At 39.9% G+C, this 16,886-nt stretch overlaps 1 protein-coding gene across 2 annotated transcripts in view; it reads right to left on the bottom strand.

Moving 5' to 3' along the window:
* Positions 1-379: 379 nt before the first annotated feature.
* Positions 380-16,886, bottom strand: part of sppl3 (signal peptide peptidase 3) — a 188,436-nt gene continuing 171,929 nt past the window's right edge. For both annotated transcript variants that reach the window (XM_048556050.2, XM_048556049.2), the window contains exons 8-11: positions 14,372-14,535; positions 10,031-10,218; positions 8,745-8,854; positions 380-2,004 (exon numbers count right to left, since the gene is read on the bottom strand). In XM_048556050.2, coding sequence (XP_048412007.1) covers positions 1,933-2,004; positions 8,745-8,854; positions 10,031-10,218; positions 14,372-14,535 — 534 coding nt within the window. In that variant the 3' untranslated portion in view covers positions 380-1,932. The remainder of the gene's footprint in view (positions 2,005-8,744; positions 8,855-10,030; positions 10,219-14,371; positions 14,536-16,886) is intronic.

Raw genomic sequence — 16,886 nt, 5'->3', positions numbered from 1 at the left:
ACTGTTCACACACCTGAATGGTCATCAAGTGGGTGTGCAGTGACCACTTCTCACCAACCAAAGCACCTTAGAAGTATTTTATAATCTGCAGAAAAGTAACTGAAAAAATGTTTCTGCAGTAATTTAGCTAAATTCTGCTATACTGAACACAACAATGGTAACTTTTATGATACATGCTTTTCAGTACAAGAGAGATTTTCAGGGTGAATGTGTTCACATCAACATTCATCAGGCTGATTCCCCACTGAAAGGACATCAACTTCACAAATCAATGAAATCCCCCAAAAAAATCCATTTTAAAGGATATTTGCAATAAACAAAAATAACCAATTCTAATAAAATGTAACCTTGCAGAACACTACAAAATAAACCACACAGGTGCACTTAAACTTTTGGTTTTATTTACAAAGGAATCTTGACTGCGCATGTTATGTAGAGATGAAAGATATTGTTCATTTCCAGGGCCAGAAACACACACCTGATGTACAAGGATTGTACAGTACTCATTCAGTCCATCTGGCTGCTTTCAGCAAAGCCAGAATCTATAAAATGGCTTCATCAGCTTGTCTAGTCTACGGCACAATAACATTACACTCAGTTGTTTTCAAGAAAACAATACCATCTTTAAAAAATAATAATCTGACACTCTGGGTGTATGTTTAGGAGAACATGTCGGGGGCTGGGGACAGGAAGAAGTGGGCATGGAAGAACAACTTGAAGCATTGTTTGTATTAATTCGTTTTGGTTCCAGGCCTTGCACTCTATTAGGAAATCTCTGGGCTTGAAGACTACAGTTGCCATCTTGTTCATACAACGATGACGGGAATTCTAGAGACACGCAAACCTTCGGTTTGATTCACGTTCCGTTGTATATTAAATTCCTGCTACCACAGCAGTCAAAGTCAATGTCTACCAGAAAAAGTTCTGTGAACTGAATACAAACCCAAGGTACAAAACAGATACTGCTTGTAAACTTGGACAAGATTACACTTATCAACATATGTAGAGCTAACAATGCACATTTAAACAAATGTATACAAAAAAGAAATATTTACAAGGATACACCACTACAATCAAGAGGGTTTAGATAACAAGTACTGCTATGATACATGCATTAGCTAAATTAATCAAACCAAGAAATGGGGAAAACCATAAAAAGTTAACTTTTTTGCTACACCAATCATAATTGTGCAAGATCAACTGGGGTCATGAACACAGGTACAAGTGCAAACTACAATTACGTGTTTAAAGTCACAGATTATGGTAAAAGACCATCTTGGAACAGGGAACAGTGGGTCTTATACTGAAGCAATATTTAATGCTATACATGCTAAAATTTACAACAGGCCATTTAAGTACACAACATGATTCATCTTGGCGTCCTTACTTTTCTGGATCATTGCAACAAAACATCAGGTGTAAAGTTAATTACAGCATAGATTTTACTGCACACCCAACTTGTGTCTGTGGGGGGAGGGGAGGAAATATGAGTCACCGCACAGATAATTACAGAATTCAAGGTATGTCGCTGCCTTGTCTTCTTCTTCAAGCTAAAGTTCAAGACAAACCAAACGGTCGTTGACTTGGTGCTGGTCCCTTTGAACAGGCTTCTTCAAGTTGCGTCTTCTATATGGCAGCTGTATGTACAAGATTAGTTTTGACATCTTGTCATTAAAAAGGTGGACTTCTTGTTCCTTTTTCATTTGTAATATACATGGTAGGGCATGTGTCTGTTGCTAATCCAAAGACTGCAAATGGGTTGGATTAATTGTACAAGGTCTGCATTCCATAAAAGGAAAAGAAAGTTCCTCCACAACCATTTTTGTTAACAATTTAAGCACCGATCTTGCTTGATGAGAAGAATGAAACCACATGACAAATCTTCTGGTGCCCACCATATGTCAATCCTGCTCTTAGCTGCACTCCATCCTATCATACTTCCAGAAATCGAGAACTGTTTGCCTTGGAGTGGAATGGCTCTGACCACATACGCCGTAAATCACCCTGAGGGAACAAACAGTACATGACACAAGTGATAGTGACTACCCAAATAATAATGTGCATTTAACAATGCCTTTAAATGTGAAAACAAGATTCTTAGGAAGGGTGGTGAAAGACAGGATTATTTTACAAGAGCATTCCAAAATAATACAACATCTCAATCCCACCATCAACAAAAACGAGCTTTTGTTCAGCCTGTTGTTCAGTTTAGATTCCTAGCAGGTGCTTCTACGAAGTGGATATTAATTTATTTTATGTTGCCTTTATATGGTGAAATGTTTCAAGGACCATCCAGTAATACAATCTGGATACCTGCCTTTCCAAACACACAAGTCTCTCACTTGTGGGTCTGTACATCTGCTTTTCTGCTTCATCAATATAGCTGACTACAGACAAATGTAACTTTCATTTTTTCATTCAAATAATCTTAGCATCTTAAACCCTGAAAGCATGAATCTATGATTTTGCATCAGGTTGGATTAAAGTAAAAGCAAGGAATTTGTCTCACACATTTGATCTCTGTGATTACATTAACAGCAAACAGTATGCAGACTCATAGATGGTATAGGACACAAAATACAAAACTGTAAGAGTGCTGTGTGGTGCTTTCCCAGAATCAAAAGTCGCATCGTTTCCAGGGCAGGTCAGCAAACAAACCCATACTGTTAATACTGTAATCTTTCTATGATGACCTTTGCTCCATCAAGATCATGCGTTAACAAGTGGGAAGACCCAAGTCACTATTTACAATCCTATCGTAAATTGTGTTTTCACTGAAATAGTCTCTGTCCCTCTTCTAGCTCTCTATCAGGTTGAATCAGACCATGCAGACCAATTAGCCAGGCTTAAAACCAAGACAATCACCAAAACTTTAAAGTTTGAGAAGATTTGCAGCTTGGGTTCTGAATGAGATTGTATAGACTCACTCGTTGAGACAGTGCGTTTGGTTGCAAACGTTTTGTCACCCTGCAAGGTAACATCGTCAGTGCGTCTCTGGTGAAGTGCTCTGTCTTGCTTGTTAGTTACATGTGTCAGTTTGCTGGGGTGGCTGGTATTACTTCCTGTTCTGTTTTACAGTTCAATGTTTGTTGATGAAGTTCCAGTTAGAATACAAGGCATTGCATGGTATTTTGTATAGTATGTTAGCTTTATTAGTTGTGGGTATGGGGTCCTTTACATTTGTCAGTAGCTGTGGTCTGTGGCCTACTCTGATACCTAGGGGTCTGAATAGGCTTGTGGTTATCTCTGATATACGGTAGGGCAACTGGTGTGTCTGGCTGTGGTCTGTCACAGAGGTAATGGAGAATTGTGCTTTTTGGGTTTCCATTCCTTTTAAAGACTCTGCATAAATGCTCCTATTCTGCTTTGCACAATCCCAGGTTGCTGCAGTGTGTTGTGGCTTGTTTGAATAATGTCCTGATGCCGCTCTGTTTATGGGTGTTGGGCTGGTTGCTTATATAGAACGTAAATCCAGATACTTAATTACACTGTAAACCAGCCCAACACCCATAAACAGAGCTGCATCAGGACATTAATCAAACAAGCCACAACACACTGCAGCAACCGGGAATTGTGCAAAGCAGAACAGCAGCATTTATGCAGAGTCTTTAAAAGGAATGGAAACCCAAAAAGCACAATCCACCATTACCTTCGCGACAGACCACAACAGGAAGACACAACACAGCCAGACACACCAGTCACCCTACTGTACATCAGACACATATCAGAGATGACCACAAGACTACTCAGACCCCTAGGTATCCCAGTAACCCACAAACCAGCAACGGTGTGACAGCTACTGACTAATGTCTGACCCATACCCACAACCAATAAAACTAACGTAGTATACAAAATACCATGCAAGGCCTGTGAGAAACATTACATAGACTAAACTGGAAGAAAATTGACAATAAGGATACACGACACCAAACAGCCAAGAGACATGACCAATTCTCACTGGTCTCAATACACACAGACAAAGGAAGTCACAAATTTGACTGGGACACCACATCCATAATAGCACGAGCCAAAGAGAGACATGCCAGGGAATTCCTGGAGACCTGGCATTCCAACTGGAACTCCTCCAACAAACATTGAACTGGACCTGATATACAAACCACTGAAGAACAGAACCAGAAGTAATACCAACCACCTCAGCAAACCAAGGCCTGTGAATAACACGTGGGACAGAACACCAACATTTCACTGAAGGCACACTAGCAGGGCGATGAAATGTCTGCACCCAAACACACCGGCTCAGCGAGCAAGTCTACAACCTCAATCACCAAAACTACTGACATCCACTTCCATTATTCCCCATTCATGCTATCTGCATCCTCCAGCCAAAAAACATCTTATAACACACTGTCACTACATGACTGATTTTATTCAGTGCCCTCCTAACCTTCACCCTCCAAGACACCAATGCACACAAACTCCTGTTACCCAAATACTGTCTTGGTCATTTACCACATCAGATATCATTCACCTACTCTAATATTCTTTCCATCAATTGACAAATAAAACATTTCAGTTCTCATCTGAGAATTTTTCTATAACCATGTAAAAACTCATTGTTGCAACCTACTCTAGTGTGCCTTAATTGTACATTTAGTGTACAGTACTGACCTTCTGTGCACTCCTTTCATGCCCTCCAGTGCTGGTGTACTCTAACTCTCTCAATCTAGATTTCTTCTTAGCTTCTCTTTGGTTTTAAGAGTGTCTAAGAAAGAGCTAGCATTGATACCCGCCTTCAGAACATCCCAAAGTGCTCCACAGCTAATAATGTAAAGTTGAACCTCATTTGGACAGGACAACAGCAAAGAAATAGGTGACTGGGTAATCTGTTTAGTGGTCTTGGCTGAGAGAGTCTCTCATTAGCCAGTGTGCAGAGAAATCTTCCGTGGGGTTTTTAAATAGTTGTATGAGATGACACAGGGTCCCAATTTGAACTCTCATAAAAAAGAATGTTTCAGTAATGTAGATGATACAGTCAATTCTTGAACGAAGTGCATCAGATCCCGAATGCTGACAAGATGGACATGGAAAAGGATGTTTCCCCTTGTACTCAAGTCCAGGGCTAAACGGTGCTGAAATTTGACGTCACACGTTTTGGTCAGGGATGAGCAGAAATATTCTCTGAGGGCTGAGCAATTTTGTAGCTCTGTACCTCAGAAGCCAGTGGAGGCAACAGGGTCATCAAATATTGAAAAGCAGAGACGGAGAGATTTGTGCTAGACAAGGGGATGAAAGATTAGCAGAGTGGATGGGAATGTGGAGTTTGAAATAAGCACATCAACCCATGAATTTACTGAATTACAGGTTCATCTACTCTGCTCCTATTTGGTATATGACGGCTCTGGAGTAGGCTTGCCACACAAACGGAGCAAGAATCATTCTGCACCTGCTTATTTTGAATTGATCTTATCTTACTATGATTCATGTACAAGTACTGGTGTACAAGAATTCTCAGGCATTTCAGTGCAAAGTCTCACCACAAAAATACATTTGAAAGTATTTCTGTCACTAGGTTCACCGTCAATGCTGCTTCTCCAGTCTGGCTGGATAGCTTTGTACTCTGTACCCCCGTCTAACCTTTTTCAGTCATTAAAAGGCCTTTCAAAACATGGGTGACCCTTTGAAGTTGGGATGATTTCTGGCCCGCCTTAATTGTTAAATTACTGATATAACTGTGTTTAGTAATCTGCTTCTTAACATTCTCACTGAGGCAAAAATGTGCCAGAGAGTGTAGCTATTAAATACGAGTCCCCTTCATTAATCCACTGTGTTCAAGGAAGGAAAAGGATCTCAAGATGTTCATGACAGAATTATACTATTACAAACAAGTACTCTCCTGGGTTGAGCAACGGTATAGCTCATAAAACATGCCAAACATTTGAAGCAAACAAGGGACAGATCTTCCTAACCCATGAGAACTCGCTCCTTTTCCTGGAGTACACAAGTTCAGTTAACCTCATTTTCGCACACCAAGGTAATAAAATTAAAATGCATGTGATGAAATCTGATCACCTACAATTTCCCTTTCCACTTACTGAAATCAGTTCAACAAAACTTTAAAATATATTGCATATCAAGGCATCATTCCAACAGAAGTAACAGCTATGGGATGCTACCCGACAACTGTAGGGCCTGAATGGCATCAGCCTATTCTGAAAACATAGCTGTCAATTATAACTTGTGCGGTATAAGACCTTTAATGTACTAAAACACTCCAAAGTGCTTCATGAGTGTTACAGTACAAAACCTAAAAGCAGCCTCACAAGGCAGATCGTCAAAAGCTCTGTCAAAGAGGGCTGTTATAATTTACTACTTAGAAGAGTGCACCTGTGAGGCAGCTGGATTTAAAGGGGGGCAATCCCAGACCTAGACCCAAATCTAAATGTACAAACATGAACGGAGAGCATTTAAGACTGGGATACTGAAGAGCCCAGAATTAGAGAAGTACAAATATTCTTGAGAGAGTTGTAGCTGGAGGTAATTACAGAGATGGTTTGTCAAGGCCATTAAGGATTTTATGAAGTGTGGCAGAACTACCTGAAAAGACAGAAACTAGAGTTCAAATGGCCGAATTCTGAAACCCTAATGCAATAAATTTATAACCTCAGGTAGCTCAGGAAATAGGGCTGGTTAGCAGATAGTATTCCCCCTTTTTTTTTGTTTAAACCAGCAATATGGGCCTCTGAAGCTGGCGCCTGGCAGTAACTTTTGAAACTGGATGTCAATGCCACAATTGGCATGCCAACACTCATCACCCATGTATCAACATCAGAGTGGCTGCGTTTACGTGCAGCGCACAGAGAGGTGTAGCAGGAACTGAAAACAATGGCTTCAGTCTTCTCAACATGTAAGTGCAAGAAATTTCCGCTCACCCAATACTGGAAGTTGGATGAGCAATCTAATAGTGTTAAGAATGCAACCTAGTGAAGGCATTCCCAACCATGTGGAAAGCTGTTGGGATGATGACGGCTGTCAATCATGTCAAAAGCTGCAGGTAGAGTGAGAAAGAGTGAAAATTAATAATTTACAGAGAGTGGCTTTAAATGGACAGCTCTTTAGGAGACGGTTGAATGGCCTTTCTGCGCTCTATTGCTCCATACTTCTATGAGCACATCTTGGCATGCACATAACTGCCTAACTGCTTACAAGCAAAGTCTTAATGTTTATTCTCCACAGTGTGTGTTTTATAGCACGTATCTAACTGCAATCAACTGAGTATGCTAAACCACTTAGTGGAGAAAATGAGACTGCACAAGTAGAACAATGACCCAAATTTACTTACTAATAAAATTGTTCAGAAGCTAAAGATAGGAAGGATGCTCCTTTACATCAAGCAGGTTCTTTATTAGCTTCTGAAACTGTATTTGAACATTGAGATAAATCAACCGGAAAACAGAGACTTCCCGTGATATCGTGGCAAATCTTACACATTTTATGGATCCAGATTAGATTCCCTTACCAGAACTTAAAGCAATTCAGGAACTGTCTGAGTTTGTCCCTTTTAAAATTAGTGGTTGGTCTTTTGGGGACAGAAATGAGAATTTATTTTCTGAGGGTTGTGCAACTTTTGAAAACTCGGCCTCAAGAAAGCTGGCGAGGTGGAGTTATTGAATATTTTAAAAGATTAGGTGGACTGCATCTCGATTCCTTTGGCAGGGGAATTTCGTTATCAGCATTAGACAGAATTGGAAGTACAAAAAGATTGGCCATGATTTTACTGAATGGTGGAGTTCGCTCAAAGGACCGAATGGTCTAGTTGTGTTCCTACTTTCTATGTTAATCTAGTTAATCACTTTGAAGAAAGTCCAACAGAATGCTCTAGATACGCAAGGCACTGGGAAACTATATCTGGAGTATTTATTTAAGGATGGAAGTGTATGGAGGCAGTTCAGAGATGGTTTGCAAGTCAGGTATCTGGAATGGGGTCAGTTGGCTAATGAAGAAAGATTGGACAGGCTATTCTTTTATTCACTGAAATTCGGAAAAGCAAGAGGTGACGATCGAAACACAAGATCCTGAAGGTCTCAGGAGATTGGATGTGGACAGGATGTTTTGTTTTTATGTGTCTAGAACACTTCATGTAAAAATACAAGGTCATCCATGTAAGACAGTGATGAAGAAAAGAATTCTCTCTCAGGAAGTCATAAGGTTTTGGAAATTTCTTCCCCAAAAGGCACTGGAATCAGTGTCCATGTATTATTTTATGGCAGAAGCAGACAGATTCTTGTTAAGTAAAGGGGTGAAAGGTAATTGGGAGGTAGGCTGGAATGTGGAGTGATCAGATTATCCATTATCCTACCAAACAGTACAGCAGGCTAGAGGAGCCGAATAGCCTACACCTGCTCCCAATTTGAGAACACCAACCTGGTTTCTGTAGGAAAAATCTTTATTTTGTCCTGCATCCTTTCTTGAACACAAGGCCAAACATTTACCACATTTTCCAAATGATTTGGAATTTTGAGGGAAACTGGATTAAACTATGATTCAATCAGGCCTTGATAATTTAAATAAACTTGTAAAATAAACACAGCTGCATAAAAAGGGGAACATGCAGCCGGAAGAACTGACAATGCAAGAACAGCAATGTCACATGAAATTGGATGAAGATTTAGCAAAACCTATTGAGGATGCAGAGAAGGCAAAAGTAACAAACAAGGTTAAAGTAAACAGCTGAACAAATAATTCCAGCAGATTGACAGTTTATTTGGTTTTGATGTTCTACTCACCTTTAAATAAGCCATGGTGAGCAGCGGTAGCAGTGTAAATGGAACGAGATACAAGAGTGCAGGCTGAGCAGCCCGGTGAATTCTGGATGCTACAGTGGCTGTCAGAAGACCTAAATGAAGAGTCAGATTATCAGAAAAAGACAAATATAAAAATGGACAGATCAACAAGACTTTATAATTTATTAAAAATACATTTATATAGCTATGCCTCATTTAGCAGTATTGGTGTTCAGAAGAAACATTTATATCCATAAAACTTATGCTGCTAATTGTAACTTTTACATTAAAAATCTATGGACTGCCTTGAACGTTACTGGAACAAAAATCCTCTCAGTTACTCTTAATACCTAAGTACTGTTTAAATCTCTCTCTTACTGACTGCTACCCTGCTTGTCCCAGACATCGCTTCTTCCCCACTGTCCCCTCATGCTGCTTCTCTCCCAGTCTCCCAGGAGATTGCTTCCCTTTCTGATCTACTCACTCCCTACTACTATTGATTTGACTTTCTACATGCACAAGGTTCAGGGCAGAGTGGCAAAAGTGAGGGAAGCAACAGTAAGTAGTAGAGGTGGTGAAAGTAGTGAGAAGCATTTTGTTTTAAAAGAATACAGGCGAATGTTCAATACCTCCACTAAAACAAAAATAATTGGCAGTGTTTGGAGGAGGAACATCCTTAAATTTATCAACTGTGCTACAAAGAAAACAGGTTTTATATGGTGAATACTTCTACAGTACAGTATCATACTACTGTGGAAGAAAGTAAGTGACATTGCCCTTAGATAATTCCGTAATGCAGTGATATCCATTAACATCTCAGGGTGCAGCTTGAAACCATAAGCGAGTGACTCAAAGATCTCAATTAAAAGCTCTTAAGCAAGTGATGCAGAGCAGCAAACGGTGGTAGATATTTCAGAGGTCAGCTATAACCAAGAAAAGTCAGGAAAAAGCAATGCAAATCATGTTAACTTGTTTAAACAGAAAGGAATATGTAGATTTCTAGGCCCTAAAAACATCAAGGTATATGAAGGTGGAGTATTATGGCATTAAGATATACGATTAGCCTCATCATACCGAATGATGGACCAAATGGTCGATTCTTCATCATATTTCCTAAATTTCTACAATTATCTAGTTAAATAACAAATTTAATACATAAATGAACGATGTAAATTTGAGCACTGTGAACATTGCAAAGAACCCACATTGCTAGTTAAGATAAAGTGCCTGTGGGGCTGGGACTCAATTTTCAATATTCTTTATTTCTACTGAACCTTACTTCCACTTACCTACAAAGTAACCAATCAAAGTACAATGGAAATATGACACCTTTTGCATACGACCAGGTATATTGGGTGGAATAGCCTCGCTGTTAGAAACTTTCTTATAGTTGTCATATCGAAGCACAAAGCATAACAGAAGTCCTGGCATGACGATGTCTCCAATTCCTAGCATTGAAAAGTGGGTGCCTGTTGAACTGCACAAAACAAAAAAGGTAGACTGTGTTCAGTACCTTGTAATTTTTCACACAAACGTTTCACTTTGCATTTTTCATCTATTTTGGCAATAACCTTAAGGCCAATTTTCACTTTTTATTCAAAGCACCATATCTGCAACCTCTAAAGCTGTACAAATTTGAATTAAATGGAATTTGTTTTAAGCAAAAAAACCATTAATTAACATATCAAAGGCTTAAACAATATTATCCTACAGCAATTAATGCCTTAAATGTGATTTGGATTTGTGCACAAGGCAGCAAAAACAACATGGTCTGAAGAGAATCAACAGGAACCATATAACATACATGTAACCATTCAGTTGAGTGGGCTATTTGACCTACATTCACCAGGCCTCATGAAGGTGCAAACACATGCTCGTCAGAAAGTTTTGAAACAAATAAGGTGATTGAAATAATACTCCGACTTGCAACTTTCTAAATTATACCTCTAATCTTAATCATTTGCCACCAGTGAAGCTGTCTCCACCACCCTTTCAGACAATGGATTCAAGATCATAACAAATTGCTGAATAAAACAAACCATTTTCTTTATACGACCTTAGATTCTTTCTCCAATCACTTCAAATGTCTCTCTCTTTTGGTTACAGAGCCTTTTGCCGATGAGAGTAGTTTTTTAATCTACTCTAACTGAACCCTTCAGGATGTTAAAGATGCTATCAAAGCTCTTCTCCATTCTACATTGCTCCAATCTATCCACGTAACTGAAGTCCCTCACTTCTCAATCACTTTATACACTAAGAACCTAAGGGATGGATTCCAGAATTGGGCATAATACTCTGTTACGATTGAGATATTACAAGCATTCATCATAACTTATTTGCTTTGTACCCTATGCCCATACATACTAAGCCCAAGAACCTCTGTTCTCTGAAACACGCTGCCATATTCAACAATTTGTGCAAACATACCCCAAAGTACCTCAAAAAACCGAAAAGAACTATGGATGCTGGACATCAGAAACCAAAACTGAAAATGCCAGTGGAGGTCCACTCAACCCGAAACACTAACTGATTTCTTTCCACAAACACTGCCAGACCGACTGAGTTTTTCTACCAATTTCAGTTTTTGTTCCCAACATACCAGTTTCTATACCTGTACCTACTTTGGAACTCAATTCTTTAGAGTATGGTGCTGCTCCTCTTTCTGCTCACCAAAATGAATTACATTCACCAATGTATGACTGACCATTTCATTTCGGATTATTGTTTTAAAAAAGGCTCCCGTCACCAAGGTTAATTGGCTGGCTGATAGTTGTTGGATTTATCCTTACATTCTTGCTTAGGAGAGGGTAAAATACTTGTAACTCTCTAAACTCTGGCATCTCCCCTGTATCTAAGGGAGATTAGAACATTTATGGCCAAGTAGCCCCACATCTTTGCTTCTTTCACGAAACTGAAGGCATCCCATCTGGTCTTAACGTACTTAATTTATTTTAATCACAGCCAGAATTCCCAGCCACTTTCCCTTAAGCTAATGTTTAGTCATCTACCTTATCGACCAGCTCCCATTTTACTGTAACATTATCAACGAGGGAAGCGTTGACAAAATGCCTCAATTTTGCTTGTTGGTTCCACATGAGCCTCCTTCTGAATCATAATCAATTCCACCTCTTCTCCTACTATCCACTAATATCTCTTCATTGTTTAGAAGCCTACAATTGGATTCAAATTAGCTGCTGACCTATTCTCTTTGCCTAAATTATTTTCCTTTTTACTTCACATCTGAAGTTTTCACATTAACTTTGTGTGTTATTGATACTATCAATCTGATATCTGTCTTATGACCCATTTCTTGGCTCCATCATAGCTCGTGTTAGCCAGAGAGCATGGGAACGTACGTCAATTATACCCAAACCACATCCTCTTTAAAGACCGTATATTTTTCAATTACATTTTTGCTCAATGATCTTAGATCGCAATTTCCCTAAGACAAAAACATTCTCAGCTCACTAAAACAGATAATTCTCCAATTAAGTATTACTACCCCATATGGACCATTGTTCTCTTTTTCTGTAACTAACTTTCTGGATATTATCATGATGCCCGCAAGGTTGCCCTGTAGACATTTGTACCACTTGAAATGTCCCCATTCTCTAGAACTAGATCTAGCAAAGACTTCACCCTGGCTGGGCTGCGAACATGATCATGAAAGTTGTCCCAACCACCTTTCATACTCCTGCCCTATGCTCTCACACTATCGTTATCCCTGTATTTATTACAACAACTGAAGTCCTCCAACTATCATAACTTTATTGTCCTTACACCTCTAATTTCTCTACAAAATCACTATAGACAGTAATGTTGAGGCAGCTTTATTAACTATCATTTAAAAAGTTCAGTTTGAGATCCTGTCAGAACATCTTTCCTCCATCTCTAGCAATAACATTCTCCCCAATTATTGCCACCCAACTTCCTTTCTAACCTTCCCCATCTTTCTTAAAGGCCTTGTATCCAGAAATATTTAGAACATAGAACACAGAACAGTACAGCACAGAACAGGCCATTCAGCCCACGATGTTGTGCCGACCATTGATCCTCATGTATGCACCCTCAAATTTCTGTGACCATATACATGTCCAGCAGTCTCTTAAATGACCCCAATGACCTTGCTTCCACAACTGCTGCTGGCAACGCATTCCATGCTCTCACAACTCTAGTACCTTTAGTACCTAATATTGCCATATTAAAAACTAGATCGGTCATCTCCGCAATTTAATATTCCCATGTAGTTATTTACATCTGCAACTCATTACCCTTATTTAACCACACTTCTTGTGTTCACACACAAGTTTTGTAAGCTTAGATCACTGTCTTTTCAGTCTGCTATGATTGCTGGAACATTATATTGAAATTTTAACAGGCTTTCTTCAGCTTAGCAACACAGTAACTAGTCAACAAGTACTTATCTCCACAATACCGATGGATAAGCAAGATGCTGATCATCAGACGGAGAAATTATTTGTGCTGCTGCATTCAATTCCAAAAAAAGCCACAAATGTATTCTCTCATGTATTCAGTTCCCTGTTTGCTATTTCCACATCATAGCAGTGGGAGGGGGCATGACAAATCCACAGCACTGATGTTACATTCAACAACTACATCTAATTAGTGTTTGAAACATGGCGAAATGTTCCAATTCAATTAATTGGAACATTATCCAACACTGCTGTACAAGGAGAAAGTAGGACAGATCACCAGAGGAAAGTTTTAAGAAACATCTTTAGATTTGTTTAGGAGGAAAGAAGGTGGTAAGAGAGAAATTGAAAAGGTTCAACGGGAAATTCCAAGGCCAAATACACCTTTCAGAGGAAGCAATGATTTCCTTGTACTAGTCTACTATGTTTCAATCTAATCCTCCACATTTATTGATCATAATGCAGTCTCCTCTAAAATGGAGAGACTAAATGCCGACTGGATAACTACTCTGTGAAGCATCTTTGCTCAGAACACAAGAATGTTTCTGATCTCTCCACTGCTTGCTATTTCAATACACCAGTTTGCTCAAAGGCAAATATTTCTGTCGCAGGTCTGTTGCAATACTCCAGTGAAGCTCAATACAAGCTTTAGGAGGGCACTTTATTTTCTTTATGAACACTTTACAGCCTTCAGTATTCAGCAGTGAGTTCAATAACTTCAGGCCATGAACTGTGGATGTCATTTTGATCCAAACACTCACCTAGTATTTTATCTGTATGGGCTTGGTCTCAGGAGAGCTGAACTATTTGCTACTTAAGCACCTATCATTAACATCTACCCAGCATCTGTACTATTTCCTACTTCCATTAACAGTCTTTTTGCCTTTTTTTTTTAAAAAGGGACACTTACCAGCAGTTCCACTTTCTCCTCCCCATTTTTACACATAACAACAACCACTTTCCAAGCCCCTTTCAGTTTCAAAAAGAGGGTCACATTGAACTTGAAACGTTAATGTTGTTTCTCTTTCCACAGCTGCTGCTAGATCTATTGAGTTTCTACAGCACTTTCAATTTTATTTCTTTTTTTGAAAGCTGTTTAATATTACCATAGGAAATAAACAATGCCAACAGTATATGACAAGAATTCATCCTGAGAATATCCCTATCAGACCCAAGATATCAGATCTTATGACTCACCTTGGAAACACCAATTTTCCAGGTAGTGACAGGCGAGGAACATCCCGTCCAACATTAGGTCCCAAATGAAGTTTTCTTGATAGCACATCTAAAGGATTGTCAGCAGGCTGAGTGGCCACCTTCACCATCACATTGCTGTTGAAGATGTAAGCAGAGAAGAATACCTGAAAGGCAAGGGAAAGAAATGGGGTGGGGGTGGACATTACTTATTCATAGAGTTATAGAATCATAGAATGGCTACAGTGAACATGGATGCTATTTGGTCTAGCATGTCCATGCCAGCTCTCTACAATATTTAAAATGTCCTTCATGGAATGTGGGTGTCACTTGATGGATCAGCATTTATTGCCCATCCCTAGTTGTTACTAAAGGTGGTGCTGTGAACTGCCTTCTTAGAGTCATACAGCAGGGAAATGGACCCTTCGGTCCAACCAATCCATGTCTAACATCACCCCAAACCATACTCGTCCCACTTGCCTGCTCCTGGCCCATAATCCCTCCAAACTTTTCCTATTCATATACAGATCCAAATGTCTTTTGAACTGTTATAATGGTACCCACATCTACCACTTCCTCAGGAAGTTCACCCACGCATGAACCACCCTCTGTGTAAAAAAAAAAGTTCATGTCTTTGTTCATCTCTTTCATCTCACATTAAAAATGTGCCCACTAGTCTTGAAATCTCCCATCCCCGGGAAAAGACAACTATCATTAACTCTACCTACATCTCATGATTTTATAAGCTTCAATAAGGCCATCGTTCAACCTCTTATGCAACAGTTAAAAAAGCCCCAGCCTTTCTTTATAGCTCAAACCTTCCATTCATGGCAACATCTTGGTAAATCTTTTCTGAATCCTCTCCAGCTTGATAATATGGTTCCTACAACAGGGTGACCACAACTAGACAGTATTCCAGAAGAGGTCTCACCAATAACCAATATAACTCAACATGACTTCCCAATTCCTGGACTCAAAAGACTGAGCAGTGAAGACAAGCACACCAAATGCTTTTTAAACCACCCTACCTTGAGCTGCAGTAGTCCATTACGTATAGGTAGATCCACAATGCTGTAAGGGAGTTTGTTCCAGGATTCTGACACAGCAGCACAAAATATGGCGATATATTTCCAAGTCAGGATGGTTTGTGGCTTGGAGGGGAACTTGCAGGTAGTGGTGTTGCCGTAATTTGGCTGCCTTTGTCATTCTAGACGGTAATGACCATGGATTTGGAAGGTGCTTTCCAAACAGCCTTAGTGAATTTCTGTAGTGCTTCATGTAGATGATGCACATTGTTGCTGAGCATGGGTGGTAGATGGAGTGAATTATATGGATGTGGTGTCAATCAAGTGGGCTGCTTTATTGTGGATGGTGTCCAGTTTCTTGAGTGTTGTTGGAACTGCACCCATCCAGACAAGCAGGGAATATTCCATTACACCCCTGACTTATGCCTTGGAGATTGTGGACAGGCTCTGGGGAGTCAGGAGGGGACTTAGTCACTACAGTATTCCTAACGTCTGCCCTGCTCTTGTAACCCAGTATTTATATGGTTAGTTCAGTTCAGTTTCTGGTCAATAGTAAGATGGTGATAGCAGGGTATTCAGTCAATGTCAAAAGGCGATGGTTAGATTCTCTCTTGTTGGGCATGGTTATTGCCTGGCAGTTTTGTGTCCTGAATGTTCACTGCCAGTTGTCAGCCCAAGTCTGAATATTGTCCATGTCTTGCTGCACTTGGGCACTGACTGCTTCAAGTATCTGGAGGAGCTGTGAATGGTCAGGAATCTTGTGCAACCATTGGCAAACACCCCCCACTTCTACAAAAACAAAGTTGCTGGAAAAGCTCAGCATGTCTGGCAGCATCTGTGGAGCAGAAAACAGAGTTAACATTTTGGGTCCGGTGACCCTTCCTCAGAACAAAAACATTAACTGTTTCTTCCCCCCACAGATGCTGCCAGACCTGCAGAGCTTTTCCAGCAACTTTGTTTTTGTTCCTGATTTACAGCATCTGCAGTTCTTTTGGTTCTTATACCCCACTTCTAACCTTAACATGCCAGGAAGGTCATTGATGAAGCAACTAAAGATAGTCGGATCTATGACACATCACAACCTGTAGCAAAGTATTAGTGTCACTTACCCACCCTTACCTTCCCTACTCTCCACTCGCGCGCCCCCCCCCCCCACACACGTAAGCCTACATTTCTTTTTCCTTTAAATATTTATCAATTCCTTTTTGAATAAAAAGCGCAGCACTATCACCATTTCAATTAGTGCATAATTATTTACTGGACAAATAGGTTTTCATGCTGCCTTTGATTCTGCTATCAATAACCTTAAATCCTGCTCCCCTGGTCAGAGATACCCCCTAACACAGGGAGTCATTTCTAAGTACTTGGTCTAGATCGCTCATGAATTTGAATACATCAATTCAACCATCATTGCTCTGATGAGTGTAACCCCAGCTTTTCCAATTTCGTGGCAAACTGAGGTCCCACCCAACCCTGAAACCATTCAGTGCGGT

Source organism: Stegostoma tigrinum, chromosome 26 (assembly GCF_030684315.1).
Source record: "Stegostoma tigrinum isolate sSteTig4 chromosome 26, sSteTig4.hap1, whole genome shotgun sequence".
NCBI lineage: Eukaryota > Metazoa > Chordata > Chondrichthyes > Orectolobiformes > Stegostomatidae > Stegostoma > Stegostoma tigrinum.
The sequence above is the reverse complement of the archived record's forward strand: the minus strand, read 5'-3'. Positions and strand labels throughout refer to the sequence as shown.